This window comes from Somniosus microcephalus, chromosome 29, assembly GCF_052327205.1.
Source record: "Somniosus microcephalus isolate GS21.2 chromosome 29, FLI_Smic_1.0, whole genome shotgun sequence".
NCBI classification, from domain to species: Eukaryota; Metazoa; Chordata; class Chondrichthyes; order Squaliformes; family Somniosidae; genus Somniosus; species Somniosus microcephalus.
The window spans coordinates 29,553,699-29,568,190 of NC_141015.1; the positions used below are offsets into that span (position 1 = coordinate 29,553,699).

At 46.9% G+C, this 14,492-nt stretch overlaps 1 protein-coding gene across 16 annotated transcripts in view; it reads right to left on the reverse strand.

The window, feature by feature from the left end:
• The window catches only part of kcnma1a (potassium large conductance calcium-activated channel, subfamily M, alpha member 1a), a 1,094,159-nt gene that overhangs the window by 67,674 nt on the left and 1,011,993 nt on the right, over positions 1-14,492 (reverse strand). For 9 of the 16 annotated variants that reach the window (XM_085970490.1, XM_085970491.1, XM_085970489.1 and 6 more), the window contains 2 exons: positions 12,711-12,794; positions 11,330-11,460 (listed from right to left, as the gene is read on the reverse strand). The exons of 1 other annotated variant lie outside the window; for it this stretch is intronic. In XM_085970490.1, coding sequence (XP_085826616.1) covers positions 11,330-11,460; positions 12,711-12,794 — 215 coding nt within the window. The remainder of the gene's footprint in view (positions 1-11,329; positions 11,461-12,710; positions 12,795-14,492) is intronic. 6 more of the 16 variants (XM_085970492.1, XM_085970499.1, XM_085970493.1 and 3 more) reach the window with 1 other exon arrangement.

A 14,492-nucleotide genomic window follows, 5' to 3' on the forward strand; every position in this document is an offset into this window, starting at 1 on the left:
AATACAGAAATCATCGTCCGGGAAACAGAACTGACAGAGTGGGTCAACACGTTAGTAGTGGTTGAGAAACCACGTACAGAGAAGCTCAGAGTCTGTCTCGACCCCAGAGATTTGAACAAGGCTATCAAACGCCCTCACTACCCTCTACCAACGCTAGATGACATCACACCCAAGCTAGTGGGAGCACGTTACTTCAGTGTAATGGACGCACGATCAGGATACTGGACTATCAAGCTCACGGAAGAGTCATCTAAGCTAACAACGTTCAACACACCATTTGGACGCTACCGATTTCTGCGTTTACCATTTGGTCTTATCTCCGCTCAGGATGAATTCCAGCGGAAGATCGACGAAACCTATGAAGGCCTCGACGGAGTAGTCGCAATCGTAGATGACATCCTCATCTATGGCAGGAATAGAGAGGAACATGACGGGAACCTCTGTGCGATGCTACAAAGATCACGGGAGAAAGGTATCCAGCTCAACCCCGAGAAAAGCATAATCGGGTCCACCGAGATCAGTTACTTCGGGCATCGCCTCTCAACTGATGGCATTAAGCCGGATCCAGAGAAAATCTCTGCCATCAAGAAGATGGAGCCGCCGAAGAACCGCGCAGAGCTAGATACAGTACTAGGCATGGTTAACTACTTAGCCAAGTTTGCCCCGAGCCCCTCCGAAATCAACGCACCCGTGCGTCAGTTGCTCAAACAATCCAATGAGTTCCTGTGGGACAAACAACATGACACAGCATTTCAGAAAATGAAAGACCTAATCACCAGAGAACCAGGACCAGTTCTTGCCTACTTCGACCCCAACAAAGAGCTCAGACTACAAGTGGACGCGTCAAAGTACGGACTAGGCGCAGTATTACTGCAAGAAGGAAAGCCCATCGGCTACGCTTCCAGATCTCTCTCAGACAGTGAAATCAACTATGCTCAAATCGAGAAAGAGCTATATGCAATTCTGTTTGGATGTAAGCGTTTCCACCAGTACGTCTATGGCCGACAAGTCATTGTGGAATCCGACCACAAGCCCCTCGAGTCAATCATGAGGAAACCGCTAGCCGCAGCCCCACCAAGTCCACAGAGAATGATCCTTCATCTACAGAAGTACGACTTCACAATCATTCACCGTCCAGGCAAAGACATTCCTGTCGCAGACACGCTCTCCAGAAAGTCTCTTAGCTACCAGGACAGCAGCCTCAGTGAAGGCATGGATGTGCAGGTGCACATGGTTTACAACAGCTTACCTGTGAGTGACTCAAAACTGAAGGAGATCCGAGCAGGAACAGAGAAAGATGCACAACTCACACTGCTGAGCAAAGTCATACATGAAGGATGGCCTGAGGAAAGGAGGAAATGCCCTCAGAGCATATCTGAATTCTGGAACCACAGGGACGAACTGTCACAAATCAACAGAATCGTCTTCAAAGGGGAGAAAATCATCATTCCTACCAGTCTCAGAGAAGAGATGTTGACAAAAATTCATGCTGGACATATGGGCATGGAAAAATGCAAACAAAGAGCACGTGATGGCCCGGAATGTGCAAACACATTGAGGACATTGTCGGAAAATGTTCCATTTGTCTAGAATGCCGCCCATCAAATGTCAAAGAGCCCATGATACCTCACCGTATCCCAGACAGGCCCTGGCAGGTCACGGCGACGGATCTGTTCACCTGGAACGACGAGGACTACATAGTGACTGTTGATTACTACAGCAGATTTTTTGAATTGGACAAGCTTCACAGCACCACATCTGCAGCTGTGATCCACAGGCTAAAGGCAGCCTTTGCCAGGCATGGCATTGTAGAGACTTTAGTCTCAGACAATGGCCCCCAATACAAATCAAAAGAGTTCGAGTCATTTGTCAAGGCATGGGATTTCACACATGTCACATCAAGCCCACATTACCCTCAAAGTAATGGCCTTGCTGAAAAAACTGTCCAGGTTGCAAAAACACTCATGGACAAAGCCAAAGCGGACAAAAGAGACCCCTATATCAGTCTCCTTGAGTACCGCAACACTTCAGTTGACAACTTCAAGTCACCAGCACAGCTGTTGATGAGCTGCAGACTTCGCTCAATCCTTCCAAGCACCAACCAGCAGCTGCAGCCAGAGGTCGTCAGCTGCAAGCAAGTGCATGCAAAACGTGTACAGAGACAGCAACACCAAAAGAGATACTATGACAGGTCAGCTAGACTACTGCCGCCACTGCACAATGGAGAATCCGTCAGAATCCATGAGCATGACTACTGGAAGCCAGCAGTCGTCATCCAGCCAGCTGACACTGAGCGATCGTATTACGTCTGCACCCCAAAAGGACAGGTGTACCGCCGCAATCGCAGGCACATCCTGAACACCAAGGTACAACACCGTCATTCCGACGAGAGGATCAGTTCAACAGAGTGTGATGAACAGAGCAATACACAAAACACATCATACTTACCTGAACCTAAACCTGAAGCTGATTTGTTGACCGATTCAGGAGCATGCTCAGTTCCATACCACACAAGGTCGGGACGAGAGGTCAAGCCTAGAGTTATCCTTGACTTGTGAACTGTCAAAGGGTGTAGGCGGATCGCTGCCCTAAAAAAAACTGTACATCGTTATTGAAACGTTGAGATGTTTTCAGCGCTAGTTAAATGCAGAGTTTACTTATATGTTTATATGCTACCGAGAACATTATGTAGAAGAAAGGTTTAAAAGTAATGCATAACATTTTTCTTTTAAAAGAAAGGGGATGTAACATTTGCATGTTGAATTATCATTGGCCCGCAGGCATCTGTAAGGAATACCTATTATATTCACATGTGATCACATGCTGAGTTGTCATTGGCCTGCAGGCATCTGTAAGGACTGCTATTGTTTAAAAGACCCAGGCTGGGGTCCTAACGCCATCTTGTCCCCACTGTGCTGTATGATTGAGATCACAGACCTGATGCTTCATAAAAGAGTTTAAACTGTAATACTCTGTTGTCCTGCAATTTATTAGTTATGTACAAAGTGTGTAAAACAAGAAATGTGGAGTGTGTGGGGGGTGTGGGGTGGGGTGTGTGGGCTGGGGGGGCGGTGAGGTGTTAGGGCAAGTGGGAAACCCCTGCGGAGAGATCATTGCGAGCTCAGGGCCGTTTATGAATAGTGTAGCAGCATTGACTCCCACCTGAAACCGGTGGTAATGATGTCACAGCCCGTGAGCGGGTGGGAGGGCGGTGATGGCCTCGGGGCCTCAGGGAACAGTTCCTGGCCTAAGGTTAGTGCTGGGAGTTGAGGGGTTTAGAGTCTGCAGAGCGCTGCTGGTGGGCGGGTCAAGGTTCGATAATGTGCCAGCCTCTCGATCTTCTGCAGGTAAAATCACGTTGCAGCGTCTGACATCATCAGGCCACGACTTTCAAATCTCAAGTCGGGCCCCGACTGCTTGGGACAGGCTGCCCTCTCAAACGGCTTTTCTGGTAAGTAAAACTGGTGCTGGGCGGGAAGGCAGCGCAAAACCCACCCCCGCGGCTGCCATTTTAACTACCCGCCTGGCCCTATTCGCCCCAAGTGGACTGGGTTAAAATTGGAGCTTAACATTCTGAATGATGCTAGCCCTTCAGAAATAGAAAGTTCCCAATGTTATGTTATTGGAAAAGTCTCTGTTTTCCAAAATTCAATTTTCTGTTGTGTTTAATTTTCAAGCTACTTCGACCTTGCTCTCTCTTCCTTTTTTCAAAGAAGAAAATCGGCATCGTAAAATCCACTCCTTTTATTTCCACAAGCAGAACACAGCCTGTCAATCACAGTGATGTCAATCTTGCAGCACCAGTTCTTGACTCCATGATTGATTGAGAAATGGAGTAACTAGCGTAGCAAGAGAGGTGTCACCGAGACCGATAGCGCTGCCATCTCTCGTAAGGAGAGACAGGGGCTGATCCACGCTCCATTCACAAACACTGCAACAGCCTGAAAGCAGGATGCCTTCAAGAAAGTGGAGAGATTCTGCTAAATCGCTTCTTTCAGTAATGACTTGTAGAAACATGTGGAGCAAGTGATGGTAGGAAGCAGCCTCCTCTTTGTATTTTTGCAGCCTGCATAAGTAAAGCCAAACCACCATCAGCTTCCTCTCCCAACATCCAGCTTCTACATTCACAGACACTTGGGCCACGATTTTAAACCGCCCCCCCCTCACCTTGACAGGCAGAAAAGGGTCGGGTGAGGGGTTAAAATCCTCAAAAGCGAGAACACGCCTCCGTGCTACCGTAATATTAACAGCGGCGATTCAGGCCCTGGTTGATGATCCTGCTAAAAGCAGGCGGGGGGCCTACGTAAGATTCAAAAGTCACGGCGCGATGGTGTCATCGGCGGCGCAATGTAAATGTAAGGTCCACGCACGGGTGAGTCCTTAAACATGGCAGGAAGAGCAGACTTGCCAGAAGAGGCCCAGGTAAGTTTTAAAACTGTGCCTGTCATTGAACTCCTTGAGGGCCCTCAATGAGTCCTTAGGCCTCCCCACGTTCTTTGAGGAATTCCGAGCACCGGCCTCCACCCCCTCGATCTTCAGGGATTCCCTATCAACAACCTTGCCCGATTACTGTATTATCAAAAAAGCCCGGCCTCCTCCCTCTCCCATTTGAGGGAATCCCCTCCAGCCAAATTCTCCCTCCTGCCCGCCGTCCATGTAGTCAATCTGGCCAGTGTCAGGCAGGACCCTGCTGTGATCTATTTAAATTAGTCCCCGCCATTAAGATCAGCAGGGCTTCTACACATCCCCGACTTTGCGGGGTCCGTCACCCTTTCCGCCCTCCCCTCTGTAAAAATCGAGGCCTTTGTATTCGCGAGGAACTGTCAGCATAAACACTGCAAAGTGTCGGTGCATGAAATGTCCAGTACCAGAGGGGAGCAAAGAAATGTTAGGGTTAGAAATGTTACAACTTTTCACAGGTGTTGAGTGAGAACTTCCTCCCGGTACTGTATTAAGAACCAAGGGGGAAAAATTTGGTTGCTTTGTGCCTCCCGTCAGCGCCCTGAGGGGCCGCTAATGGGGCGCAAAGCAAGTAGTGCCTTGCCGCGGTGCCACTAGCGCCTCCCGCGAAATTCAGCGGTAGCTGGTAGCGCCCCGTGGAGCTGCGCCTCTGGTGATGACGTCATCGCAGGGCGCCGCGCCCCGCTCACGCCCCCTGACCTACCACCGGACGTGATATCCGACAGGGTCAGGGGGGGCGTTTTAGCGGCCGGGGCGGCGATAATTAAAGGGCAGGAGCTGGGCGGCCATTTTTTTTGGGCCGCCTGCCAGCACCTGCCCCCTCTCACCTCCTCCCACGGCATGCCGGCCATGATCGGTCAGCCTGGTGCTCCTCTCGAGTGCCGGGCTCTTTTGCCGGCACCCCGCTCCCCGGTGTGCACTGCGCTAGGCCCCTCCCCTTTAATCGGGGGGGGGGTGAGGCCTGCAGTACCGCGGCGCTACGTGCAGACACGCATGGCGCTGCTGCACGTAGCGCCGTGATATTCAACAATGGGAGCGCCCCAAGAGGGAGGGGGAGCGCTTTCAGCAGTGCCCCGTCTCCTGCTTGGGGCCCTACCATTGAATTTCGGGCGCGGGGGCACTAAAAATAGCGCCCCGGCGAAGTTATCACCCCAAAGGGGGCGCGAACCAATTTCCCCCCACAAATGTTTGGGGAAACCGGGCTGCCTCAATCACCCTACATTCAGAGCTACTATTTGTGAAAACCATTTAGACCACAGGATGACTTCCCCAGCAAGAGGAAGACAACCACATTGTTGGCAGAGATAAGACATGGCTGGCACCAGCGGGTCTGCCCCCTGCCGCACTCCCAGCTGTCCGTCGAGTGGTATCAGTGGGATCTCTCTTGTATGAAGACTGCTAGCGATGGGAAACAAAAGGGGGAAAAATGCTCAATAGACAGGACTTTCCTTGCTTCATGTTGAACAGTGAAGGAAGCCACATACAAGGTGGGCCGCATGGAGACGGTTTGTCCATCAGGGGTGGACACAGGCCGCCAGCAGCCATCTTAATTTGCCACTACCGATATAAACCTGGAACCGCCTGCCACAGTCTATTACATAGTATTTACAGCACAGAAACAGGCCATAAAGCCCAACAGGTCCGTGCCGGTGGTTATCCTCCCACCCTTCTTCACCGAACCCCATCACCATATCCCTCTATTCCTTCCTCCCTCATGTGTTTATCGAGTGTGCCCTTTTAATGGCCCAGAAATTCGGGTCGGTGGCTTCCCGCGGGTGCAAACCCCCGACCTGCACTTACCTAGCGCGCCGGCCGTTGTGCTGTGGGCCTGCGTGGGATTCCGATCCTGGGCCTCCTCCAACTGCCGGCGCGCAGTGCTTGCGTATCCCAGGGGTGCAGTTAATTCGAAGCGTCCCCTGGGATCACGTGGGCCATGGAGAGCCAATGGTAGCAGGGAATCTGTATTCATAGATTTGACAGGAAGAGCTGTCAAATCTATGAATACAATTCAGCCCCAAAACATAACTAAAACTTCAAATACATTTTTTTTTTAATCACATTTTTAAAATAATGATAAATTACATAAAATATATATTTTAAACAATAATTTAAATTTTTGAAAAAATTAATTTTATAGTTTCTAAAAATAAACTTACCTTTCTTTAAAGTATTTAAAAATAATAAACCTGTGGAAATTTTTTTTAAATTTTACTTAATTCACCACTTACCTTGTTAAAAGCAGGCCTTGCGACTGCTTTTTAGAAGCGTAGCTGCCGGAGACTTACCCTCCCGGAGAAACCTGCAAAAAAAGCCAGAAGTTCCAGGCGTACGCGCTGCCTCTCCGGTGCACGCGTTCGACCTGTGAACCCCTTCCTTTAAGGGAACGGAAGTTCTGGTTTCCCGCGCATGCGCAGTGCATGCACGAAACCAGCACTTTCGTTGGGCCTACGCGTGAGTACCCAGCGCGTACTCACCCGTGGGGACCTGAAGTTCTGGCCCATATATTAAATTAAATGTATCTATGTTATTCACCTCAACCACTCCCTGTGGCAGCAAGTTCCACATTCTCACCACTCTCTGGGTAAAGAAGTCTCTCCTGAATTCTTTATTGAATTTATTAGTCGCCCCTAGTTCTGGTCTTGCCTTATATTTATGGTACCTAGTTCTGGTCTTGCCTTATATTTATGGCCCCTAGTTCTGGTCTCGCCCCCAAGTGTAAAACATCTTCTCTTAAACCCTTTGATAAATGTAAGAAGTCACACAACACCAGGTTATAGTCCAACAGTTTTATTTGAAATCACAAGCTTTCGGAGCGCTCCGAAAGTTTGTGATTTCAAATAAAACTGTTGGACTATAACCTGGTGTTGTGTGACTTCTTACATTTGTCCACCCCAGTCCAACACCGGCATCTCCACACCTTTGATAAAGACCTCTATGAAGACACCCCTCAGCAGCCAATTTGCACACAGCAAGCCGCCGCAAACATCAATGTGACAATGACCAGACAACTCGCCCCAGTGATGCTGGCCGAGAGACAAGCACCAGCCCACGACCCCGATAATCGACTGGGCATTAGAAAAGTTGGAACAAACGAGACCCACCAGAAATTTATGGCGTTTAGAGAGCTGGATCACCTGACTGTTATTTTGGGAACGGGTGGTGGGAAATTCAGCTCCCTGTACTGAGCCAATCAAAACAATGTGCAACTCCAGGGATTGTATCGCGATTATAAGTGAAATACAGGCCCACGGCTATAAGTGAAGCCAGCTCAGCATTAACATGTGGCAGCTATCTGCGATTCTGACAATACTGTCAGCCGGGATGATAGATGAGAGTTGTCTGTTAACCATCAACACCTTTGTTCAATGTGAAATGTTGCCTGAATGATGTTTTTGTTCTAACTGCTTTTCAAAACCAAGAAAGAGGCCAAATTGAGACATCAAAGCAGTGGAGTGTTTCCAATGCCCAGAAATCCATCTCCTTCTTGCTGGCACCTTTTATGCCACACCATCAGCCCAGCAAAAAAGCACACGACTCCAGAGCCTTGCCTACAAGCCCACATAGCTTTCAAGGATTGTCATTTGGGGAGCACAGTGCTGCAGTGACCTTGTTAAGTCAGCTAATGTGCTCAGTGCAGCTCCCATTTGATGGCAATGTATGTGAAAAGTGTGTTGACAGAAACTTCACTTTGCTGAGACGGCAGCAAATCGGACTGTCTGATCAATCTGACAGATTCATTTATAAACTTTCGCCTATTAGTGCAACTTGGATTCAACTTAAATTTGCATCTGGTGCTAGCACTGGGTTTATGCATTTCCTTTTCTGTTGTTGTTGCACGGTACATTACATTGCTTCACATTTCTTGCAACCAAACGATTTCACATCGAATCTCAGTGGCTGTGGAAAACGCCGTCGAAAATAATGCAGTGCTTCAGTTCAAAGTAAAATATCTCCAAAGCACATGCACCAAGTTATTTCAGTATTTTATGCTCAAGTTCACAAATTAAGGCTCTCCCGGTGCATTTTGCTTTAAAATCCACAGGAGTTTGAAGCCCCTGTGCTCATGCTCTGTATAAACTAGAGATCATCTCTAATGCCAGAATAATGGGACCATACTTCACAAATTGTCAGTTGCATTTATATTTATGTTAAATGGAAATGAAACCATGTCCGTTCTGCTCAGTGGAGAACTCCGATCATCCCTGATCTGAAGCTGCAGCAAGTATTAAGGAGCAAAGGAGGATCCCATCCCATTACAGTCAGTTCCTTACTATTCATACTTCGCATTGTGTTCCCAAGCTTCTCCCTATATCTCCTGACTCTTGCTAGCCCATGGTTACTAGCACTACATACTACCTCACCTGAATGGCAATTCAAGAACAGCCTGCATTTATATTGCGCCTCTCGCCTAATAAATCGTCCCAAGGCACTTCACAGGAGTGCCATCAGAGAAATGCTGACAAGCTTGGTCAAAGAGGTAGGTCTTAAGGAGTGTTTTAAAGGAGGATAGATAGGTGGGGAGGCGGAGAGGTTTAGGGGGAATTCCAGCGCTTAGGGCCCAGGCAGCTGAAGGCACGGCCGCCAGTGGTTGAGCGAAGGGAAGAGGGGATGCTCAAGAGGCCAGAGTTGGAGGAATGCAGAGTTCTCAGAGGATTGTAGGGTTGGAGGCGGTTACAGAGATGATGAGCGAGGCCATGGAGGTATTTGAACATGTGGATGAGAATTTTAAAATTGAGACAGTGTTGGACCAGGAGCTAATGTAGGTCAGCAGTGGGGGAATGGGACTTGGTGTGAATTAGGACACAGAGAGCAGAGTTTTGGATAAGCTCAAGTTAATGGAGGGAGGAAGATGGGAAGTCGTCCACGAGAGCATTGGAACAGTCAAGTCTAGAAGCAACAAAAGCATGGATGATGGTTTCAGCAGCAGATGAGCTGAGGCAGGGACAGAAATGGCCTTTATTTCTTGCAGTTTAACAGTGGGGTATATTAAGCATGTTGATATTGATAAACTAAAGGAAAAGCTCATCAAGATTTTCTTTAGTGTTGTGCAATATGCTTCTTGTTTGATCATTCATCAGCTCAAATTGCTCCGATTCCCACCTCTCTCGCTCCTTACGGAATCCCCATAAGCAGATTAGAAATCACCTAATAAATACAATTTCACACCACTGAAATAAAAAAAAATCATCACAGGTTCAAAATTAATTACAATACCATTAATTAAACATTTAAAATAAAAATCCAAATTTTTAAACAGGACAAAAATAACCGAAACTAATTTGAAATGTAAGTGAATGTTTAAATCATTTAAACATTTTTTTTTAGTTAAACCCTGACGCTGGTAGAATAAGGCCTGCTTTTGCCAGGCGTAAGGGTTTGGTGGGTGTTCGCTGGGCAAATAGCCCAACCCTGCGCCAGCGAATGTCCAATTACAGCGGCCGCATACGATCTGGCAAGCAGAAACTTGACAGATCGCAAGTTCCGGGTTTCCGCGCACACGGGAACCTGGAACTTTCGGGGCACTTACGACAGCATTCGGGCCAATATAAAGGTGCTATATAAATGCAAGTTGTTGTTGTTGAGTAGCCAACGTGCGCTGGAAAAGCCTGAAATGGCTGCTGAACGAAATATTTAGTGCTCAGCAAACTCAGGCCTTGTCCTGACACATTGAGAGGATGGCTGTCAAAGGTGACTCTCCCAGCCATTACATTTCAGCTACTTTGGAGCACTTAGCTGACCGAGTACCATTATTCCAGAAATCCATTCAATAAAAAATCACCAGCTGCCTTAACTGTGGTTGGCTCTTATTATTTTTGAAGAGATGCTTTGAAAGCTTTTGATCATTTTCAAAATAACCCCAGCTTTCTTATACTTGGTGCTTTATTTTGAGAAAACAAATGCCGCCCTTAAAAAATACAGACTGTGCTACGAGCACAGGCCTTAAAGGATCGATCCTGCAGTATCTTTAGCACAGTTCAAAATCACCGTCGAACTTTACACTTCGATACTTTCACAACAAACCGCGTCAACCACCAGGCCCGTTATACTCCCATCAATTGTGAAGAAGCTTTGACTTCAAGTTGAGGCAAGCTGCGAGCTACAACTCTGGTGCAAAGTTGCCCAAATCGGACTGAGACCAGCGGTGTGAATCCACCTGGATGGGGTGCGCTCGCTCTCACACTGCTTTCAGCATCCCTGCAGCTGTGGTAGAACAGCAGCCAGGGTGAAGGGAATTCGAAACATTTTCCTGGTGGTTGAACTGACTGCCGGGGAACATCTTAGAACAAAAACTTTATTTCCACTTTTTAATGTGAGTACCTATCCCGTCACTCTTGGTTACCATTAAAATTTAACTGGTGCTTGGATGCCTGTAAGCAGAGCTCCTGTGCTCCAACTTCCCTGGCCAAGGAACAGTGCGGAGCCAGCCCTACTACTTGGATCTGCTGGCTCCACATCTCTCCGAGCTGATGATTATCTCAGACTGCAACTTGTCATAAAGACAATACCACTGCTATTTTCATCTGAAATCAAAGGCCCAGCTATTTAAAAAAATTGCTTCTTAACTAATAGAAGGGACGCCATCATTTCACTTACAATTGTTACTTGCAGTTACTTTGGCCGCCTTGAATTATAGCAGCACGCTTATTAAAACACACAGCATGCGAGATCTTCCATCGCCCAAAGGCTTGACCAAATCCTGCTAAGCTTTGAGTTTAAAAGACCAATGGATCTGTCAATGAGTGACATACAAGAACGGGTCTATTTTTCAAAACTGCGGATCGGACGGAGCCTGTGAATTCAAGCACAGGCGATGGAGAGAAAAGATCGATCACGAAGAAGAAAAGCACATCGGCTTGCTTCTACTTACAGCGCTCATTAAGGAGTCCAACACACTGACAGCGAATGCTGTCCCGCACGCGAATGGCTGTGTCAAATACAGCTCAGTATCAGGGTCATCATCGTCATCTTGGTCCAAGAATTGAACGTTTGAGTCATTCACTGGAGGGATCAAAGGAAAGACAATATATCAGCACACACTGAATGGTCAGAGGAGGGACATAAATGCATGATGGGTGCTACTGAACAGTCAATGGCAGCTTTAAGAAATGGGAGATTGCAATCTCTGAACTTTTCCTTCTAATTTATTTCATACTAGCTGGGGGGGCCCCACGTTGCCAGGGCTGTTTTGGGCCGGGCGGTTTAAATCGAGTCCCAGGCTTTTGGGCCTGTCTCTGTGTCCCTCTGTGAATCTGCTGCCGGGCAACATTTCTACCTTTTAATACCTTCAAAGATGAACGTGAAAGTACTTTTAAAAATAACATAAGATTTACCAAAAACGTTTTATAAGAGATACTAACTTTTTGGAAGCTGGATTAGCAGATTTTGAGCTGGAAGTAGTTGAAGTAATGGCTGCCAGATCCCTGAGATGAAAACGATTAGTCCCGCCCACACACACACCGATTGGCCAACCATCAGGTGACTGAACTGTAGGATTGGTCAATCATGACGGCACAGGATTGGTCAACCTTGACGTCAGTCAATCAATGCTAATTAGCAGATAATGAGTTTAATTTTGAAGGTTTTTTGCATAACGCGAGAACAATTTTTGTCCGACCGAAAAGTAAATACGCTTACGACCGTCCTGGAAGGGTAAGCTTTCTTTGGAGGTATCGCACGCGTAGGTATGCTCTATAACTTTCGAGCGTATAGCCGGACAGACAAAATGTAAGGAACCGCTTTATATAGATAGATAGATAGATAGATAGAAGATAGATTTCAGTGCACTGTACAAAGTATGGCAAGCAAGTGGAAGTTATTCTCTCTTTCGTAACACCTGAACTCTGTCTTCAGAGAGTAAATCTAGCAAAAATAAACAGTTTGAAAGGTTTGATCTGAAGTCTTGTTTTGATTCTCCCCACCCCCCCAACACTTCTCAGACTTTCTGCGAGAGCTGTGGAACAAACTGTCAGTCAGCGTGACAGAGGCTGATGAATAGGCCGAAGCTGTAGAAATGAACTGCGAGCAAAAATACTATGGCAGAACAGCTGCAAGGATAGAGCAGTGAGGTCAAAGGGCAAGAGATGCTCTGTGAAAATAATAATCGTTAAAAAAAAATTAGAAGGACACAACTTCAATCATAACCAGCAAAAGAAAGACACCGACAGTGGAGAAATCTCGCTCAGCCAAATGAAAAGAAGAGTGGGTGAGCGAGGTGAGGCTGTGAACAAAAGGAGAAAGGGGCTGCTTACCCAACTCAGTTATCATTGGGACGTTGGCTCCAATGTTTTTTTCCTGACTGAATGAAACCAAAGGGAGCAATTTGCCAGGTTTAACTAATGATGAATGAGAAATTGGTAAACAGGAGGGTACAAAGGCACAAGAAAGAGAACACACAATTTCAAAAGCACCAACATAGAGAACCGGTTCATCAAATATTTACCATCACAAGAAACAGTTTCTAAGCAAGGAACAGGTTTTCATTAACTAGATATCAAAGGCAACAGGCTTAAGCATACATTAAAACAATAGTAAAAAGCTTCTTGAACCCTTTAGGAACCACCTTATGTACCTGTTAGCCATTAGGCAATAGCAAAATACTGCGGATGCTGGAAATCTGAAATAACAACAGAAAATGCTGGAAACACTCAGCAGGCCAGGCAGCATCCGTGGAGAGAGAAACAGAGTTAACGTTTCAGGTCTGGGACCCTTCGCCAGAACCCTGGTCTGTGCTGCCAGTGGATCTCAGCTGGTGTGCCTAGGGAGAGGTGAAGGTCAGCCAGTGTCCCTGCTCCTGGTCACTGTGCCATTAGGCAAGGTTCCTTTTTTAAATACCCCTCTGATTTTCTCTCTTCCTTTCCTGAAGGCACCGAACTATGGTCCCATGGGCACTGCCCATCTTGCAGTGCCTCACCCATGTGGCACTTCATGTTTGCGCCCAATGAGTGAAGCAGGATATTGAATTCGGGGGCATCACAACCAAGTCTGATCCCGTCCTCATCAACGTCAACGCATGGACATTCCAGCAAGAGGCACTGCACAGTGACCAGGAGCAGGGACAGTGGCTGACCTTCGCCTCTCCCTAGGCACGCCAGCTGAGATCCACTGGCAGCACAGACCAGGGATGCTGCTGGGGCCTTCCTGTTCTGTACGACTTCTTTTCCATAGCAGGTAGTGGAAGCACCAATGTGTTCTTTTTCCCCTCAGAAAATACAATACTTTTACAGAAAGAGCTTGTTGTCCTTGAAAGAAAAACTTCAAAGAAGTTATTATTATGAAAATTACCATTGTCAGTTAGTTTCTGTCAGCAGAAATCACACATCACGTATGTATAAACAACCCCTGCCAAAAAGTGCAATATTTAATAGTCAGGTGCTCAGTGACTTGCTTTGCTACTGAGCATACAGATTATGTGTGTCAGTCTCTGTGAACTTGAGAAAAACACCATGCATGCAGTCGCAGTGTGAATATTTTGGGTCGGGAGTGTGCTATTTATTGTCCACACGATGGTGACAGCTCAAGGCTCATGTTGGGGGAAATGATTAAGTAATGGTGGCCTCATTGCAGGGGAAGCCTGCACAACCCAGGACATTTGTCTCTGTTCACCAAAGGAGAGCTGCTGTCTCGGCAGAGAGATGCTTGGCTCGCGGACCCGGCCAGTAATGAACTTTCTCAGCTCAGGTGCCTCCTGGCTGGAACTCAACATGGGAAAGAATGCCAATCTGAAAGTTGCTGGTGCCTGCAGCTGATGTCAGGTCTCTCCTGAGACGCTAAAGTTCTCCTTTAAATATATATCTTGGGAAAACTTTCCAACAACGGAGATAAGATTTTTAAAATTATATATTGGAAGGAACAGTCCAATGCCCTATTTATAAGTCAAAAAGAACTAATAAGTGACAGGTTATGAAGGTCACGTCACAAGAGGAATATTTGTCTGTTTATGATTCGGCTATGATGGCAGTTTTATTTGAATGGCCATGTTGATACTCATCATGCAACGCGCGTTGCCTCTTTCTCTTTACATTCAGCAGGCT